Genomic DNA, 19,996 nt, shown 5'->3' with positions numbered 1-19,996 from the left:
AGTTTGAATGCAAGTATACTACTTGTGATGGTGTGTTTTTTTTATGGTAGTACTTAAAATAAGCCAAGTACTCCTCTGCCTCTGGTCTATTCAGCTACATTTCAAAGGGAAACAATTCACTGTTTGGTCCAAAACATTTCCAGCTGTATAAGATCTCAGAACTTCTTCCACATAATACAGAACAGATAAACTCTCAGATAGATTTTCAGAAACGGTTGGGAAGCAACTGGCAAACTGGTTTGATGTCCTATGAAGGTGTTTGCATGACAAAAAAAACAACCTTTTGCTTATGAATGCCTTCAGGCAATCTCACATGGAAATCTAAAAATTAGCTTTCAGATTCAGTTAAACCGTCAGTGGAGTTGTGTGTGTGTGTGTGTGTGTGTGTGGGGGGGGGGGGTTTGCATGTGTGTGAAGGGCGAGCATGTGTTTGCGTGTGCTGCGGATGATCACTGCTTTCCTCCCTTGTCTCATTTGTTTTACAGAGCACCTGGGCCTTTGCTGAGCTCTCTCTGTATGTGTTTGAATTGAACGGCTAGATAAATACAGGCTGAGTCCTTTTCTTCAAACAACACACTGTAGACAGAGATGAACAACAGAATGACAACAGAGTAGGAGAGACAAAAAAACATTTAAAATAGGGGAGAAATATGATGAATAGCTGATGCATCCCACACTATTTATATCTAACTTTATCAACACCTTTACATGGGTGGATTACTGAATGGGCTACCGAGCATCGGCCCTGTGAGCACTTGGGTCTGTAAATGATGTATTTTATACAAGTCTTGTTTTGTTTACTTTCTGGTACAGGTGTTTTGTTTCTGTCTTTAAATCTTCTGTTTTGTTACTTAAAGCCTGATTTGAAATTTGGTGGTTTACTGTTACATATTATTTGTCGGCAAACCCAATAAATACAATGTAGAAAAACAACAACAAAATGACAAAATGATATTAAGAGACAAAGAATTACCACAAAGAGACACAGAACGACTACAAAGAAGCGTAAACAACTATAAAGAGAATTACAACGACTATAAATAGAGGAAAAACAACGACAAAACAGATGCAAAACAATTACAAAGACATGTACAACCGCCAGAAAGAGACAGAACATGAACACAAAGAGATGTAAAACTACCAAAAAGAGAAACAAAACCACTGCAAACAACGTGGCTATGGGGTGGGGGCTTTAAATGCCTCTTTCCAGGGCCAGTTGTCTTAAAATCTGTTTACATATGAATCATTAACTACTCAGAAATCTAACTGAGAAGTAGTGAGAGAAGTTTTGCTTGACTTAATCAAGATAATGGTTGTGCGTTGCATTTCTCCTATCTGTACCGTTCCCTACAGGACTCCCTGCAGCTGGAATGTCTGCCATGTATGACATCTGGAATAGTGTGAAGGCTACTTACTGTACAAGCTGCCACAAGCAGGCATGAGCAAGACAGAAAAGTCATGGGCTGAGAGCCACAGAATACCTTCCTCTGTGTGTGTGTGTGTGTGTGTGTGTGTGTGTATGTGTGTGTGTGTGTGTGTGTGTGTGTGTGTGTGTGTGTGTGTGTGTGTGTGTGTGTGCATTCTACTCTGTGAGAGAGGTGAAAGGTGTATCCTACATACCTGGAGTTGTTTCGCAGGGAGAAGCAGCTTGTCTGGACTTGGCCAGGATTAGGTGTCAGAGTCTACCTGTTTGAGCACAGATACTCACAGCTGAGACAGACAGAGAGTTGTGGGGGGGGGGGGATATGTCGTCCTTGGACAGCAGTGAGGAGAACATGGTGGGATGGAGGAAGAGGAGGATGACATGGGGAGGAAGGTGAGATGACTTAGAATAGTACATTTAAACAGGTAAATATTAACTTCTTTAAATACATTTCAGAGCAGTTGTTTAGGACCCATCCCAAAGGGTCCCAAACAACATATGAGAGGTGATAAGAGGGATAATACATATATATATATATACATATATATATATATATATATGTATATATATATATGTATATATATATATATGTATATATATATATATATATATATATATATATATATATATATATATATATATATATATATATATATATATATATATATATATATATACATATATTCATTTGACACAAAGCTAATACTTCAGGGCTCGACAAATTCTTCATCTGAAAAGATCTGAGAAGAAACATACACACAATGGACAGCCATATACAAACATCTGTTTTCGGTTGATCTGCTCATAACTCAAGAGGGGCAACAAATGCATATTGTTCAGGATATCCAACAAAACTTTATAATTTTTTTTGGCAGAGTCTAATACAACTGACATGAGTATTTGTTTTTCAGCCCTTGCTTACATAATTTAGTGAGCCTTCCTTCCTTTACAATGACAGTATGCATCAAATATGTATCGTATGTATGGTTAAACATATTCTGCTCAGCACTACCAACCAAGGACTGTCTCATAAATCATAAATGCCGTGACATGTGTTAAACACTGACATTTGATCCAATGCTGTCGACTCAATTCACGACCTACAGTTGCTTCAGAGCTGCTGCTGTTATGGGGTTAGTGTGCTGTCACCACCTTCACAATCAGTGTCTGTCTGACCGGCTTACGGCGGCCCGACCCCAGACCTCGCCTCTCCTTCAGCTGCACTCTGCGTGTAGAAGTGGATGTGTGGGTCGAGGTAAGACATTTACTTTTTTATCTTTACCCCTGAAGGCATGGTTTTCCATCTTGGATGTGATGTCTCGGGGCATCTGAGGGTCAGTTTTAATGAACCAGGGAACAGATACATTCCACTCAATTTGTACCATTAAGTCTGGTTTGAACTGCCCACCCCTTAGAGATAGATTGTTGTGTGATATTGGTGGTTTTATATTTAATTTGATTTCCTTTTTCTTGGTCAAAATACACTGCACAAACACTGCTTTAACAAACCCTGTGTGTGCTTTCGACTGTATGTCACACCATCGGCAAGTTACCAGCATGTGGATGTGTTGTGACTGTGTCCCGGCTTGTGTACAGCCCGACTGGTCTGGCAACATTGTGGCTTGTCACGGTGCGGCGGCGGCGACGGCAGCAGTGGACTGTGGCTAAACCTGTTGGTTTGGAAAAGAGGGGGAACGCATGAGGGGAGGGAGTAGGGAGAGGAAGTGGCCAACGGGGAAGATGAAATCCAATTTCCTCTTCGCTCAACAGCCTCCAGAGAAACGAGGAGGTCACACTGCCTCCCTGACAGACCCTGTTTCTCCCTCTTCTTGAAAGCTAGCTGACCCTGGTTATGGATGTGGTTGTGCAGTGAGAAACATAAACCAAAGACTGCAGGAGATAACTTACAACAAAAGAATCCTTCAAAAACAACTTGGCTGAGCCGAAAGTGAACCAGAAAACCCTTGTGGCGGGAGGAAGGGACCCAAATGGGGGGGGAAATCTCAGGCTGTCTGCGGCAAACCCCTGCTTATTCATACACACAATGGACAGCCATATACAATTCTCTTCCACTATTGAGAAGCTGACACCTGGAAGATTTGCTTTCACACAGGCCCTGAGGCTGGACAACCTCACCCCAAACCTAAGCTAGCAAGTCCCTGCACAACAACATCCAGTGAGGGGAGACTCATTTTCCCCTCCCTTTTTTCTTTTTACTATTTGCCTCCTTCTGAAAGCATAATCACATCATTCTCTCGTGAGAGATATCCCCCACCAGTCTTCACAAAAGACTGAAAGGATTGTCTCTCTTCTCTTAGGATGAAGGGGGGTGTAAGGGAAGGCTGCAGTCTTTTCTCACAATGATACAATTTCTACAGGAGAGTCATGACACCTAACTGTCTGGAAGATTTCCACCAGGAATGAGTGATACAATGACAGTTGGTGAATAAAAATACACAGATGTTGACTTATTTTTAATAAAGAACAATACATTAAAGCAACTACATTTTGTTATTTTCTTTACAGACTGATCTGTATGTTGTTGTTATTGGGGTTGCATGTGAGTCTTTGTTTCCATCATGTGAAAACTGGAGTTGCAGTCTATTTACATATTAGCTGCATCCAGTCAAGTACAGAGCGAAGGTGAACAGCTCCACTGTTCCCAAAACCAAAGTCACAGATAGAAAAGATAAACTATCTGATGCAGTCCCATTAATCACATTATGGTCTGTACACATTGTGCTGCATCTCTTCTTCAAAATATACATTTATCAATGCTGTTGAATAGAAGACAGATTTTGCGGGGCAGTGCCCGCAGTAAATATTTGATTTGTTTGAGATTTGTAGAATGATAATTGAGCTTATTAAACAATAAAACCATTACTAGACTTGTCAGTATAAGTGTTAAAGCCTGTGTGTACATGTTGTGGATGCTGGTGGCACAGCAACTCATTTTTCCCACACAAAACACCTTTATACGGTTATCATCATACGTACCGGCCCCCTTGTGTTTCTCTGGGGTAACAGCACTTTTTAATCACTTATGTCTCGAAATTGCAAAGAGTTTGGGTCCAGTGTACACATTAAACCAATAGATTGGAGGGGTTTCGCTCAGTAGTAACTATTTTCTCCATAAAACAAACAAAAAAAGTATTATTTTTGTACATAATCTCTTTCTCAAATGTTATTTTAATTGCAAGCACACTGTTCTAGTCCTATACATGTTTGAATACTTACTTATAAATAATTAGGTTAGAAATGGGTCTTCCATCTCCTAATTCCAAACGAACAATGTAACATTACCAGGTCTCTGTCGGAAGTGCATTTCATGCAAAAGTAGTAGCAGTGGATAAACCATAACTTTTGATCATCATGATACATTTAATTAAAATCATCTTATATTTTATATATAATTTTCTTCTCCAAATTGTAGTTTACGTGGATATGTACCAACCGAACTCTGCCACATGGGGACGACATTGCCATCGTCCTGTATCTGCGTCCACACTACCTACTTTCAGCCAGCCCTATCGGTGCATTCATGATCCCTCTTATAATCGTAGAAAAAGTGTATCCCGAAGGAACTTCCTTAGTTACTTCCATGGGTTGTTTAAGTTATTTCCTACAGGTTTAAAAAGCCCCGTGTCACAGCTTTAATACTGATCATACTCACAAATCGCAGTTTGGTATTCTGCTACCTTGTAAACTGGCTAATAACTCGGAATGTATTTTAAAATGCCCTTTTTCATATTAAAACCAAAATTTACGGGTGTCCTTGAATGCATCAGTAGCCTTCAGCTATCTAGGAACTGAGCAGCTGTCACACTTTTGTGTGTGTGCGCCTATCAAACAATACGTATTGTTATTTTTAAGAGGTAAGAACTGCTGTCCTTTTAAACGTTATAAGCTTAAACATATCGCTGATACTTTTCCTGGTTAACGTCAACCACAAGCTGAAGGAGCTATTCAGTTTACGGTTAGCCGGCTGGCTAATGATACAGCTCAGGCTAGCGGCTAACCCACGTTACAGATCGATAAATACGAACTGGTGTCACCTCGATCACCCTGATCCAGGTGTGTTGAGGTAACTGCACGGGGTTGTCTCAATATTAGTCATTGCATCTTATTCCTCAAGCTCCAAGCACCAATGAAGACTGTTCTAAAATCAGCTAGCTAAGCTATGGTGTTGCAAAAATTCCCATACTGAGTGCTTGCCAGATTGTTCCCAAGCTAAACAACGCGAGTGACCAATGAATACATTACTGACTAACAGCACACTATTTATAGGCTTTGCTAGTAAGCAAGGGTCGATTACCAACTGAACAAAGTGGGCAACCACCCCATGTCCTCAGACCTTTTAGGGGCCTGGAAATCCCAAGTTTCATCCTCTCAATCAGAGTTTGATCGTTTGTGAGGATGCAAAAAAAGTGAATTTACTGTTTCGGGCCATACGGTGGGTGTTGCTTTAATACCTAATATGAACTAATTTGGTCCCTTTCTGATTCGTGTTCTAGCCCCACTAATAGTATGTCTGTGTTCATAAGGGACATCATCAGTTGAGGACTGAGACAGGGGCCCTGCTCACATGCTACCTTCAAGAAATATATGTTGTCTTCCCTGATTAGAACCTGGAACTAGGTTTATCAGTGTTATCCAAATAACTTTGTAGACTTGCTTTCTGGTATTTACCACTGTACGGTTTTATCTGATGCACCTTCATTTAAGTTCCTGTTTTTCTGAAGCTTTATCTTGTTCACTTTGTCTGACCCCTTTGCTTGCTTTCCACAGTAGCTGCTTATAAGAAAGGCGTTGGATTGGCCCTGCAAAAGACTGACAATACTGAGAGAATTGCCTTGTCTTGCAGACCACAATTTGCGATGGACTCTCACCCACACTTTATCTTTGCTATCACAGTAAACATGGTATTATGCCATCCTTCTCTTTGGGCACTGTACACTAAAATAACTATTAATAGTATTTTCCTAGCTGACTTGTTTATGGTAGATGTGTACCAACCAACAACAATTTAAAAAACAAAAGTGAGTTATTTCCACAACACTGATGTGTATCAGTAAACATTAAGTCAGTTGTCCTTCCTTCGTCCCCTTTAGGCTTTGCCAGAATGGCTCGCGGGCATCAAAAGCTTCAGTCTCAGCAGAAAAACGCCAAGAAACAGGCAGAGATGAAAAAGGCCAAGGGTCATGATCAAAAGACGGCAGCCAAGGCAGCGCTAGTGTTCAGCTGCGCTGTGTGCAGGGTGAGTGTGATGTCCCAACTGTGACACCCCAAAAGGCCAAACCTGACTCAGGATGGGATAAATATGTTTATTTCCATTTAAATAGTTAATTCTGCTGGCGTTTGGTCCCTTTTTCAGATTTGTATAACATCCTTTGATCACCGAGCTATATATTATATATATATATATATATATATATATATATATATATATATATATATAAGCTATATTTCCCAAAGAATAGGCCTCTGCCATTTCCCTAAATTATCTCATAATATTTGTTGGATGTATTATCCCTTTCTGCAGTCCCAGATGCCCGACCCAAAAACCTTCAAGCAACACTTCGAGAGCAAGCACCCGAAATCCCCTCTGCCCCCTGAGTTAGAGGGAGTGGAGGCATAAACGGTCACCCTGGATACCAAACCGATTTCCTTCAAGGCCCTGCACCAACTCTGCACATGTCTCAGTCTGACAGCAATGTATGATTTGATGTAATTAAGATGAAGCAGTTATCTTCATTTAGGCTTTAACAGGCCAGGTTCCCATTAACACAATGCTTCCTCTCATCCAGTCCTCTTTTCGCTTGTGTTTTAAATACATGCAAAACTAAACTTAAATCCCCGTTTTAATTTCAGGGCCACTGAAGACCTGTATGATTCAGGAACAATCCAAGTGGTGAATGAAGATTTCTCTCTTCATCATGTGTATTTCTTGCTGCTAACTCTCGTACCTCTCTATCTGAACCTTTTGATGGGTAAATAAACCTTTATGGAAAACCTGACACATGAGGTAAATGTATACGGCGTCCTTAAACAAAACATGGATTTTGCTTAAGTAGGAGAATTCTGATTTTATATTTGCTGCAATCAAGATAATGACATAAAAAATTGCACTTTGAGTATTGGATCAAAAAGGATGCTGTGACATTTTTTCTCGTATTAGTTGTTAAATATGGAATTATTCCACAGTGTTGTCTGCCATATAATATTGCAATCTTTCATATGGATAATAATTGTATGTTGGGTCACACAAATGTGAAATTTTTCACCATTTCCAAGCTGCGACATGCGTTATGTAAATTAATAAACTTTAACAGGAGTGTGTCTGCAACATGTGTACGCTTGGAAAATGAATCCTTCAATGATGTATTATAGCATTTTATTAAATTTTACTTTGTTGTATATCTGCGTTTCTCTAAAAAGTCTTTCTTTTCATAAAATTATCACTTTTCTGCCTGAGGGTTTCTTAGGATGGATTTGTTTCACTGCATTGGTGGACTAACATTTGGCTTTTCTCACTGTTGCTTTCTGTCCAAATTGACACTTTCTCTGCTGCTCTGCTCACATTGTGTCTATATGTCAGTTGTCACTTGTAAATGTGCAATAATTAATGAGTAATAATGAATATTTATTTACACACTATTGCATTAACCAGTCGGAAGACTCGCAGGCAGTAATTGGATGCTGACTTGGATGTCATCCCAGGTGGCTATGTTAATAGGCTATACGTTTTACATAGTATTTACATACTGACATCTATATTTAAAAAAATCTTCAACTACCTTTTTCATCTTAAATTGGCCCCTGTGTTTTTTCCTCGTCAGATTATAGCGAAACAATTATATATAAAGTATTATGTGAACTACAGACACTGTCAGATTCCAATAGTTCATAGTTAGTTAAAGTTTGAATTAATGGACAATACTGTGTTAACTTATTGAAATGTTCCACATTTATCTTTAAACAAAAGTCAGAGCGACTTTTGTTTAAAGCTAAATGTGCACAGTCCATATATAGTTTAAGTGCATTATATATCTACGTTCACTGGATTAAAATGGAGGCTCTGCCTTTTATTTACCTGTTTCCATAGTGAATTGTGGATTCGAAGCTCAATTGATGGCTTTTTTCATTTACCGTGTACAAGCTAAACTCGGAGGGAAGAATGGAGCCGAGTTTCCTGTCTCAGGGTTCGGCTCAGAGTTTGTTAAACCTGCTTTCTGAAACGAGGCCCTGGTATCAGCTGGACAAAACGCAAGTTGATATTATCGTAAACAGTTCGGAAAAGGAAAATAAATATACAGCTCAAACTTTATGAATGGGAAAAGCAAAGGTACAGATACATACAGGTTCATTCATTTCAGTAATGCAATTCAAAAAGTGAAAGTGAAAGTGATTTTTAATACAGAAATGTTGGCCTACTGAAAAGTTTGTCCATATACTGTATACTGTATGCACTCAATACTTGGTCTGGGCTCCTTTTGTATGAACTGCCTATGTGCAAGGTTACACATGGAAAAAAAGACATTAACGCAAACAAGAATACCAATCTGTAACGTGCATGTAAATTGTCATAAAACAAATATATCAGATGTAGAACCTGATACCAGCTGTCATAAAAGCCCAGCATCAGTCAAACTTCAGACAATAGGAAATTACTCAAACTGTAGCACTGTGTGTCTAATTAACAAAAACAATTAATCCTGCCTGAACCCATAAGTCACTCGACCAGCTGAAAATGATGTTGACTCTTTTTCGTCACAAAAAAAACATTAATTTCCTGTGGTTTCTTTACTCCAGCTGTGACAGATGCATCACTTTAGCTCAGTGACTGAAGACAACACAGCACTGCATTCGCTGGTGTTACCAGTTTGCCTTGTGTCTCTAAAAAAAAGCCACAAAAGGATTTGGTTTTCTGAGTATTCAGGAAACTAGAAAAATTAAGCCAGTGCCATACTGCCTCTTTTTGTTTTTTTTAATGGTTTGAGCAGCTTGACTAAATGAGTCATAGCCCACATTATTCCTCTGTCTCCCCACACACAATCAACCTCCTTCTTTTTCATCTGTCAGACACACATATAAACACACATCAGATCCTTTGTCTGTTATGGCCCCTCTGTTTGGATTCAAGCAGAGATGGACTGACAGGAAAAAGAAGAGCATTTACGCAAAAGTAATAAGTCAGATTAATTAGTTGAAGGAATTAATTGGATTCCCATCGGCTATAGATCATCTATTTCCAGGAACGTATCTCAGCTTCAAGAGATGAAAGCAATTGCTTACAGATTCCCCTCACTCTGGTAAGCAGTGATAAGGACATGCTCTGTTTTTTTACTTTATGTGACAGTGTCTTAAAACATGAAGGGTTGATTATTATCACATTATGAACAATTGTTTATGTGCATTTTCTGTGTGCAGTGTTCTGAGACATACACATTTAGTAGAAGTCCTTTGCAATATGCTGGCCTGCATCCGAACAATTCACATCACCCAAACGTTAATTGACCAAGTCAACGCTGGTTTAAGACCTGATTATCTTTCTATACCATCGCGAATCATAGTTATGAGTTTAAATTTTGTAATTTTCTCCAAGCCCTCTGTTTATATTTTTCTTGAGAACATTTTGGTATATGTTGTATCTGCCTCAACTGTAAACTGTGCTGTGTAAAGAAGGTTAGTAAATAGTATTTATTTATTTTTATTTCCATGTTTTTATTTTATTTTGTAAGACAAGTCAAGGGATGTTTCATGTGTGACACTGATACCAGAGGGACTGATTAATGGCCACTACAGAAACTTGAAAAACAGGAATGGTGGTTAGACTACTGAAGGGGGAGCTAGTGGGGCGAGGCAATGCACTTTAGCATAAGATACAATGTATTCACAGTAAAGCCTGTTTAAGCTTATGTCTTTGTCCAATGACAGCTTCCCACAGTTTCGGCAGATACAATAAGAGTTGGGGGACTTATTTCATGATTCTTTCTGAGACCCTGGGACAGGATACTGTTATCTGTCCCTGTTTCTAGACACATATCGATATCTTCTATTTAACTGGGAAAATTCGAACTCCTTCTCGTCATCCCCGAGATAGAATGTATTAACTACATCTCCCATGAGTCTTTGCGTTGTTTTTTTTACACATTCATACAATAAAACCAGTACAAAAGAAAATGCATTTCAGATGTAGACAATTGCCAAATAACAAGGGACATTAAAACAACTTCACATATACATGAACACTGTGTTCCAAATGTATTGTTTACTTAATGTAGTATCAATAAGTTACTCGAAACGTTAGGGGAAAACATACAACTGTCCCGTTACCATGGCTTTAATTTTGCCTCTAAATTGTGTTGCCCTAGCAACCCGAGCCTGACGTCATCCGTCCCGATGCGACCCTGCTGCTGTTTCTTTGATTGGAGGGAAACCCCGTGGATGAGCGGGAGAGATCATCAGCTGTGCTGCCGGGTATCAGGAGCAACATCGTCCAACGACACTCACAGGTTAGTTCACATTTACAGCGATGAGCGATGGTATTTTCGATGGAAAATCGTTACATTTGCTCCTTGTGCTGTGGGGAATCTTTAAATCCGGCTCGTATCGGTGCAACTGGGGCTGTAAAAGGAAACCAGTGATGCGCTGCAGCTCAGTCATTGTTCGGCGCTTATCGTACTGAATGGGAAGCGTTACTTCACTTTATCCCAGCTATTTCTTTTACACCCTGTGTTTAGAAGGCAGCATTTGGGTGTAACGTCCCCGCGTTGGCGTTTGTAAATGAAGCCGCCTAAAATGAACGCTTAATGCTCGTAAAACCAACAGCTCTGGGTTGTTTTCCGGGAAGCAAAAAAGGGCGTTCACTTTGGACTGAACTAAGCTAACGTTGGGCTCCTTTTAATTTAAACTGAGTCGATGATGCCATTATTGGTGCGTATCTATCCATCTGCAGCGTTGTAAATCATGTATCGCATTGCACAATGAAAGTACTGAAGCCAAATCATTTAGGTAGGCCTGTATCCTAGCCGCACACAGTACGAGCTCGGTGGGCAGGTGTGTGAGCGCGCGCGCCCGCGCGTGCATGTGTGACGTGAAACTGGGTGGCCGACATTCCTCTAAAGGGTGCAGGTGTCTGCTTGTTGGCAAATCTGACTCACTCGTCGTGAGATTTTTTGAAACGCTAGTCTCATAGGTTTGGTTCGAGCAGCCGGTAAGTGAAGCAATAATCGTCACATTAATGTATAGCAAGCAACTTGTAATATGTCTTGGCTAAGAAGTAACCTACTTAGGAGCAAAGAGCAAGTGAATTCGGCGTCATCGGGGGTCTGATCAGAACAAGGCTGTCTTGTGATCATGTTAGACTTTCTGTCCTGCTTTTAACCCATTGTTTAACTGATGTAAGGTCTGAAATGATTAGGTGATCAATCGATCGACCGAAAATATACGTTCAAGGGTTTTAAAAGCTCATTTGTGAAGCAAAAAAGAGCTACCCGTGCACTGGTTTCAGCCTCAGTAATGTGAGCATTTCCTGCTTATATGTGTCATACAGGATGGTTAACAAAATATGTTGGGGTTTTGGCCTCTAGCTCGGAAAAAAACATGCAATTTGAAGAGGTCAGTTCAAATAGGTCTAGGAAATTGAATTAAATCTCTGAATTTTTTTTATTTCAGTATTTTCACTAGATTTGACATTGCCCAGCACAAATGGGTAATCTAGAAAACTTCAAACTAAATAAAGCAACTAAAAAGAAAGGGATGGATAATGAGAAGGATTGTCTGAGTGTTGATTTATCATGCTAGTTGGCCAATGTCTGTCCTGAAATGAATCCTTCTGTAAAACCTCAGTACACATAACCCTTTTCTCCTGTGGTGTTTCTAATGACTAGGATTCAAAGTCAATTTAGTCATCATTGTAAATCAAGTCTGTGCCAGACTGAGTGCAGATGAGCCAAACTGGTTGAACACTAAAAAGCTGGTGTGCACAAACCCAAGACACAGTTACTATTGAACAAAATTCCAAGCAATGTTTGTAAGAGGTTACAACACTGATAAAGGAAAATCATTTGATAAATACTGTGACACAAGTGATACTGACCATGTGTTTTGCGTGACATGGACTTTTTTCCTTGTAATATTCTAGTCAAATAATGTACTTACCGTGGACCGATTGCTGTTTTTTGTATATTCAAATGTATGTTTACATGCATACTAGAAACCATTTTTTTCTGAGAAATCGGGTTACGCAAGTAAGGACAATGTGTCTGCGCACTGTAGTCCTCCTTCATTCAAGTTAAACTATTAAGTCCCTCCCCTTCCCCCCCATGTTGCTCCTCTCTTTCTCCTTGTTTCTGCCCTCCCCCAACACTCTCTCCTCTGTCTTCCTAATCCGTCTCCTGTCCCCTCTTGTTTTGTCCTTCCTTCCTCAGCCCACACAGGAGCCATGGAAGACAAGGAGGAGCAGATACAGAAAGCCAGACTGGCCGAGCAGGCTGAGCGCTATGATGACATGGCCGCGGCCATGAAGGCTGTCACGGAGGGGGACGCGGTACTTACCAACGAGGAGCGCAACCTTCTCTCTGTTGCCTACAAGAACGTGGTGGGGGCTAGGAGGTCCTCATGGAGGGTGGTGTCCAGCATGCAGCTTAAGACTGAGGACATCTCGAGGATTGAAATGGCCAAGGCCTACAAGGAGAAGATCGAGGAGGAGCTGAGCTCCATCTGCAACGAAGTACTGGTAAGAAGAGGAAGGAAGTGGAGGGTAGATGCTTAACTCAAAGAAAGAAGTGTTGTAAAGGAGATTGCTGTTTCCTTAGTGGGAACTGAAAGAATACAACCTGAAGTAATCTGACTAAGAGAGGGGTAGAAGGTGAAAAGTATTAAAAGGGAGTACTCCACTTGGTTATTAAAATGTCAAAGATTGCTATGTGAGAATAAACAGTAAAAACTATATTCCAGTACAGCGGTGTATATCAATTACATAGTGGGACCAAGAAGAGATTCCAGTTTGGAACCACCTAAAAATATATTTTTAAAGAGGTGCTGCACATGTTTTTTTGAGCGGTTAAATAAATGATGACTGTAATGTCATGAAATGCATTAATGCTGGTGTTAACATTGACATTTCTTTAAAAACGTTATGAAAATATTAATTTCATGGGTTTAAAATGGCTCAACACGCCATCCACTGGCTTTAATCAGCCCTGAACCTCACAAGGCCAATGCTGACAGGTTGGGACTTATCTAGGTCATTAAATGTTACTCTACCGCTTGGACACAATTATTGAAATGAATGAGCAGCATCTTAAAGTGAGGTACCCAGTTCTTGCGACGCATCCATGTGAGGTACACACGGGATAAAGTTCTGCAATAGGAAGCCAGTGAGGGATCATAATTGTGTCACTGCACTACTGACCCCTAGTGGTTTGGATCTAAGGGGCGTAAACCTTCAGCTAACAGGAGAGCTACCAGAAACATGGTCTGTAGTGCAGTGTGTTCTGGATATCTCATATTTGGGGAGAAACGTGTGGGAATAATGTCTGGTAACGTGTTATGTCTTGGCGTGCTGAAGCATTCACAATATGTCTGAGACAAGTTCAAACGTCATGTTCTAAATCCTCCTTCCATGTAGGCCAGAGATGGGAGGCCTCCTGCTCATGCCGATGTTTGAATATCAAACATTAGTATTCACATCTTCACTATTTAACTTAAAAGTACAACTCCTGAGTGAGTTTCTGCGTTATGTTTCACTTCTTAGAGAGTTAACATGGATAAGTTGATAATAGAAAACATGTCTCAACAAATAATGCGATAAAAGACCTAAAAAATTATGAAGGAATGCAGGAAATGAGCAGCTTTGCTGACTATTTTTTTCTCAAAAGGTTTATCGTGCACATTTTAACACACTCCTCCAAATACTGTTGTAAAGGTTATGAGCTGACGTGTTACTGCCTGTGTAGTTGTGTGTTGAGGTCCGCACATTTCAACACTAACCAAGCTCACCGTTACTTGCAGGAGCTGCTCGACAAACATCTCATTCTTAAAGCTGCGTCTCCTGACAGCAAAGTCTTCTACCTGAAGATGAAAGGCGACTACTTCCGCTACCTGGCTGAGGTTGCTTCTGAAGACCGTAAGCAGGGTAAGTAAAGCAGACCTTTTGAGTCTCGTAACAATTAGTCATTTTTGAGTTTTTTGTCTTCATGCATCAATATTTGCCTCTCAATCCATCTTCCATGCAAACGGTCAAATAAATCATTCAGGAGATTATGCTCAGTGTGCATGAGCAGTACGCAAGACTCTTCAATCGCACAAGAAATGAAATGGTGCCTGTTGACAAAACACACATGCGTGTGTGTGATACAGCATTGTTTCTATGGCGATGGGCTTTTGCTGATCATTGGAGGATGAGACGATTGTGTTCTGATTAATTGTCCTTAAACTCCTCTTTAACGCTCACTCGCTTCAGGCGTTTGTGGCCAGAATACTGATACCCTCCCCATCCTTGATAAACAACTGTCAACCGAAATGCAGGAGAGGACTACTGCCGAGTTGTCATGGCAACAGGAGCAGCACCAGGGTGTTGGCTGCAACAGGTTGCAGATGGCGCATTTAGAGTTTCTTCATTGTTGTTTTTTATTTTCTTCTCAATTTCAGATTGTTTTATGCGCCATATAGAGGGTGCTTTCCCTTATGCTTGCATGTCTCCTGCATTACTCTCTTGCCTCCTCTCGTCCTTGTCCTGCTTATAGGATATGCGATCAGAGAAGGCAACAAGCTTTCAACAAAATGAGAAATCCTTACCTCAGACACAAACTCAGTTGGTTTAGAGACCTGCATTTACTTTGACAGTATGTTTATAAAAACTATCCTGCATTCACACGCAATTGTGTGTGTCTTTTGTATGTATACACATAGATGTATTTATATACATAATACATTTATTATAGTTTACCAAAATTGTACACATCAGGATATTTTCAATTTTACTCCCTCAATGCTCCCTCCTTAGCATTAGCTGTATGCTCTTGTAAGGCCTGCGTTAGCCACCGGCTGCTAATGGAAACTAACGCTCCTGCTGTTTTCAACACAGATTTGTTGTTCACAATGTAGTATTATCAGTGTTTAACCCTAGGAGTGCAGTACTGGTTTCCACATGTGCAGTACTGATCGAGCAGGATGTACAGATTTTTGGAGCAGGTGGTGTTGTTCCTTGTAAATGGCATGATAAATTATCTAACGTGATATCAGATTGGTGCATAGTACTCATCGATACTTGATGCAGCATTTTAGGCTGTCGGAGCACTTTCCAACACTGTCATCTTGTTGCATTTCTTTCTTTCTCCATTTTTTTTCTTCTATTAAAGTACTTATTAACTGCAGCCCTACCAGACTGCCTAGTTTTGGCAGAAGCAAGGCTTGGATATTATGTTTATAGAAGTAAAGCAAAAACCTAAATGTAAGTTACATTTAGGTTTTTGCTTCCTTCCTTAATGTGTAAATATTGTAAAGGGTGGTTGTAATTGCCAGAAAAAGGTCTGAGATGTGGAAACATGCATCATTGTACACACAGATGACGCACAGTGAAGTGTTCCTTATTGATCTGTCTTTTTATGTGCAGAAACCATCAACCAATCACAAAAATCCTACCAGGAGGCCTTGGACATCAGCGCCAAAGAAATGGCACCCACGCATCCCATCCGCCTAGGCCTCGCTCTTAACTTCTCTGTCTTCTACTACGAGATCGTCAACTCGCCTGAAAAGGCCTGTCTCCTGGCCAAGACGGTACGAACAGTCTTCTCACATTAGTGCTTTATTTTGGTTTGCCATTGTGTTTACATGTCCTACAAGATGAGTTGTCCTGGATATGGTGAAAAGTACAATATTATAACGTGGGTCAGTTTGTCTGTAACAATTTAGTTTACTTGTGAGCGGATATGTTCATTCTGCTGTTGTGACTGAGACTCCTCCTGCGCCAGTTGCTGTGCCTGTCCAGTTAGGGATTGTCATACTTTAAACTAGAACATGCCTTAAGACATAGTATTACTTTTACATAGAAATCTCCCAATCCTTTTCAACCCTAGTCACTTACAACATTAGGGATGGCTCTGTTTAAGTGTCCAAGTAATGTAAAACCTTTTTTTAAATTGTATTGGCATTTAACTGGATCCAATTGGAAAGTGGACTTAAGTGGTTCAACATTCTGTGAAAGGAAGTTTGTTAACTACAAAGCTATCGAAGTACTGATGCTGATTTGGTTACCTTTTGGATTGAGACAAGCTTGCTGTTTCTAGTCAATATGGTAAGCTAACCGGCTGTTGTAGGTGGCTTTATATTTAACATACACATATGAAGTCTTAGTAAGATAGCTATTGAGTGTATTTCCTAAAATGTCAAACTATTTATTGAATCGCACGTGGACACAACATACTGTAAATTGGTCCTTCAAATGTTACTAAGTTTTTATTTATTGTATAGTCTTTGTAATTGGAGTTATTGAGACTTGTGTCATATCTTTGACAATTAAAACCCCTCCTCCAACATAATTGTTTATTTTTGAATCTTCATTTTTGCCCCGACAGTATTTATTTTAATCAATCTCATATCTGTGAATGTATAATCCGTTTTGATCTGGTTTTTGGAAGCACTGATATCAGTCTCTGTTTTTTTCCAGGCCTTTGATGATGCCATTTCCATGCTGGACACCCTCAACCACGAGTCCTACAAAGATAGCACCTTGATCATGCAACTGCTCCGTGACAATCTGACAGTGAGTATCTCGTCATGTCCCTGCATGTCAGCTGTGACTTTCTGCTGTCCCACATTTATGTACTAGTTCAGTTTCCAGGTCTATCAGCTTGCCTGTATAAAATGTAATCAATCAATACGTAGGCCTACAGACATTCCTGATTTCTTCCCATGGAGCTGACTTGAAAACTATTCTGGTTCAGTAATGTCTTCTGTCAGTCAGCCCGGTGGAGACGGGTAAGCAAACCGCTGTCCCTTCCACTGGGGTTTCCCAGTTTGTGTGCACTAATCCCAGTATCCTTTGCTGTGTTTCAGCTGTGGATGTCAGACGCCCAGGGTGACTGCGAGGGAGAGGAGACGGAGCTGGAGCAGGACCCGAAGCCGGAGGCGAAGCCAGAAAAGGAGCAGGAGGCGGAAGCTGAAGGCTGAGAAGAAATGAACTTCGGGGAGAAAAAAAACAAGAAAAACACACATTTTTTACCTCTCACCAGCCTAAGTTGTGTGTGTGTGTGTGTGCGTGTGCGTGTGTGCGTGTGCACAGATATGTATGTTTACACTCTACTCAAAATGTGTAAAGTGCAGTGTGTGTGTGTGTGTGTGTGTGTGTGTGTGTGAGAATTGTATGAGCACCTCCACAGAGAAAAGAATGGAATAGATCTGTTTCATGTTTCTTTTGAACATTACTCATTGTGTCAACCAGTGGATCTTTTTGTTTCTTGCCCATGGTTTAGTCCTGATGAAATCCCTCCTTTTAGATCCAAACCAGTCCCTTGTTCTTTAACCTTTTTCACTGTAGTTAACTGCTGCTGTTCCAGGAAAACTCAAACAAAAAAACCCTCTGTAATTTTGATAATTTATAAGTTTTTACTTGAACTCGACATCTACAATCTTTGTTACACTTGAGTCTACAAATCCTTTGAAGCACGTAAACTGTAAAAAAATTAAATGTTAAAGAATGGTCACAGTGGTCTAAATTCACTAAACTGTAGGCCTCATCACAATGGCATTAGCTGGCAGAATCAACCTTGGTAAAGATCTATTACCATATTGCTTGTACCCATCCTGCCCCGTCAATGTCCAGTGTAGCAGGTAGTGTTTTTATGGATGGTACATGTGTCATGGCTCAGTGGGTTCTGTGTGCATTTGGGCATAGGAAAGGTTTTTGTTGTATGAATGGCCACTTTCGGAAACTGTGGTAAAACTTGGGTTGATCGTTTTGTTGAGAGGATTACATTCCATTTAACTGACATCTTTTCACTCTTGGTGAAATGTGTAGACTATAATTTCCTGCAATTTTCCACAACACATGACAAGGTATAGACGGCCTAAGATGAAGTGAACAACTTGACAAAACGGCTCGATACTGTAACTTTTGATATTTTATCTTTTCAGCAGTGCAGAGGATACTTTTGCCATGTGCTTTTATGTGGCTTTCTACTCTTTTCTATTCGGGTGTTTTTGTATTTTCTTTTTGTGTCTTGTATTCCCTTTGACTCCTGATTTGACTCCTGGAATGTATGTGGTTCTCATTAGTATGGTATGAGGGTTAGCCGTGCATTGAAACTGGCAGGTTTTGCTTAGGATTTAGCTTGAACCAGGTGGTTTACAGTAATATTTACCTTTCTTGAAAGTACATTGTGAAAATTCTAACTAAAACAATGCTAAATGTAAACCGATCATCAAAGTAACTTGGTAGAAAGCTGTGTTATGACCATTTAGTAGTCAGAGTAGTGCCAGTTTCTTCTAATTACAGTATCTTGATTTTAAAAGATGGGATGCAGGATTCAGAACACCTTTGAGTACGTTATTTGGTTATGTGCTTTTCATGTAAGTGGAATTAAAACATTAAAATCAAGTGTGCTGTGCTCAATGCATTTGTTTGCGCTCTGTACATGACATTTTTACAATATTCTAATGCAGATGAGAAGTTGTCAGGCCTCTGTTGGACACCAGCTCAGTCTGCCACATTTTCCCAGCTGCTCGTATTGAGACATCCTCACAGTGATCTGAGAATCTACCCATGTTCAATCTAAGAAATGGCTGCTAGTGACTGTCCTCAAGTACACACCAAGAGCAGCCTTCATTGAACGACTGCCTGTTTAAAGCTAAACCTTTGTGTTATCTCTAATCTAGACTAGTATGTGGGACAACTTTTGTTCTTTTCTAATGTTGGAAATCGTACAGTTTGCTATATTCTAATATTGAAGCAAAAATACTCATGTGGCACTTTGCTGCACTGTTGAAAGACCTGTGACATGATAAAGTACTGCAGCTTACCGCCCTTGGTTCTGGAGAAATGAAAATGAAAACCAGTAAATCACCTTGGAAGAGGCTGCCATGTTCCAGTTTGATTTTACATGGAAGCTAGCGTTTCATCGAACACTGCCATCTACAGATGTGGAAGGTTTAGAAGGTTTGTGGTGCATTTAGATGTGTCATTTGATCTCCAGACCCACACCTAGAAAGGATCAGTCTAACCATACTAAGACTACATTTTACTTAAAAACAAGTCAAACTCACATGAGATGACGAGATGCAAAGTCTCTTGATTTAATATTTGCATACATGTCAAACTAATCTCTCCACAGACAGGCCGATCATAAGCACCTCTTCATGAAGATAGTAAGTGATAACATCATACAAAATCAAGGGACCATTATACCCTATACAGTGACATCTGTTTCGCCCTGATCAATGGCCGGTAAAGACAAACAGTAATCTAGTGAAGTGAAGTTTCACTCAGATAGCAGCTGATAAGGCCCTTAAGAGTTACACTACATAGCATATGCTGTGTGAAGGATGAACAACACAATCCTATTTGGGGAA

The 19,996-nt window shown here is 40.1% G+C and overlaps 2 protein-coding genes across 5 annotated transcripts; both read left to right on the top strand.

Moving 5' to 3' along the window:
• The first annotated feature begins 5,247 nt into the window (after positions 1-5,247).
• On the top strand, positions 5,248-7,792 carry znf706 (zinc finger protein 706). 3 transcript variants are annotated; one of them, XM_079232336.1, is made up of 3 exons: positions 5,248-5,298; positions 6,535-6,680; positions 6,966-7,792. In XM_079232336.1, the coding sequence occupies exons 2-3, from the start codon at positions 6,546-6,548 to the stop codon at positions 7,059-7,061; spliced, it is 231 nt and encodes a 76-aa protein (XP_079088462.1). In that variant the 5' UTR covers positions 5,248-5,298; positions 6,535-6,545; the 3' UTR covers positions 7,062-7,792. The 3 variants fall into 3 exon arrangements, with proteins under 3 accessions (XP_079088462.1, XP_079088461.1, XP_079088463.1); XM_079232337.1 differs by lacking the exon at positions 5,248-5,298 and adding an exon at positions 6,237-6,345; XM_079232335.1 differs by lacking the exon at positions 5,248-5,298 and having other exon boundaries at positions 6,224-6,680.
• Positions 7,793-10,831: 3,039 nt separating this feature from the next.
• On the top strand, positions 10,832-19,035 carry LOC306749015 (14-3-3 protein beta/alpha-like). 2 transcript variants are annotated; one of them, XM_079232256.1, is made up of 6 exons: positions 10,832-10,938; positions 12,856-13,163; positions 14,441-14,564; positions 16,044-16,207; positions 17,097-17,192; positions 17,486-19,035. In XM_079232256.1, exons 2-6 carry the CDS (start codon positions 12,870-12,872, stop codon positions 17,597-17,599), a joined length of 792 nt encoding a protein of 263 aa, XP_079088382.1. In that variant the 5' UTR covers positions 10,832-10,938; positions 12,856-12,869; the 3' UTR covers positions 17,600-19,035. The 2 variants fall into 2 exon arrangements, with proteins under 2 accessions (XP_079088382.1, XP_079088383.1); XM_079232257.1 differs by lacking the exon at positions 10,832-10,938 and adding an exon at positions 11,597-11,639.
• The last annotated feature ends 961 nt before the right edge of the window (positions 19,036-19,996 follow it).

This window comes from Taurulus bubalis (assembly GCF_910589615.1).
Source record: "Taurulus bubalis genome assembly, chromosome: 16".
Classification (NCBI taxonomy): domain Eukaryota; kingdom Metazoa; phylum Chordata; class Actinopteri; order Perciformes; family Cottidae; genus Taurulus; species Taurulus bubalis.
The sequence above is the reverse complement of the archived record's forward strand: the minus strand, read 5'-3'. Positions and strand labels throughout refer to the sequence as shown.

Bases quoted from the DNA above. Each gene is read 5' to 3' on its own strand.
- znf706 (XM_079232336.1), top strand. From the start codon at position 6,546: ATGGCTCGCGGGCATCAAAAGCTTCAGTCTCAGCAGAAAAACGCCAAG. The intron at 6,681-6,965 runs GTGAGTGTGATG...CCCTTTCTGCAG, and splicing joins TCAGCTGCGCTGTGTGCAGG to TCCCAGATGCCCGACCCAAA.
- LOC306749015 (XM_079232256.1), top strand. From the start codon at position 12,870: ATGGAAGACAAGGAGGAGCAGATACAGAAAGCCAGACTGGCCGAGCAG. The intron at 13,164-14,440 runs GTAAGAAGAGGA...CGTTACTTGCAG, and splicing joins CCATCTGCAACGAAGTACTG to GAGCTGCTCGACAAACATCT. The intron at 14,565-16,043 runs GTAAGTAAAGCA...TTTTATGTGCAG, and splicing joins TTCTGAAGACCGTAAGCAGG to AAACCATCAACCAATCACAA.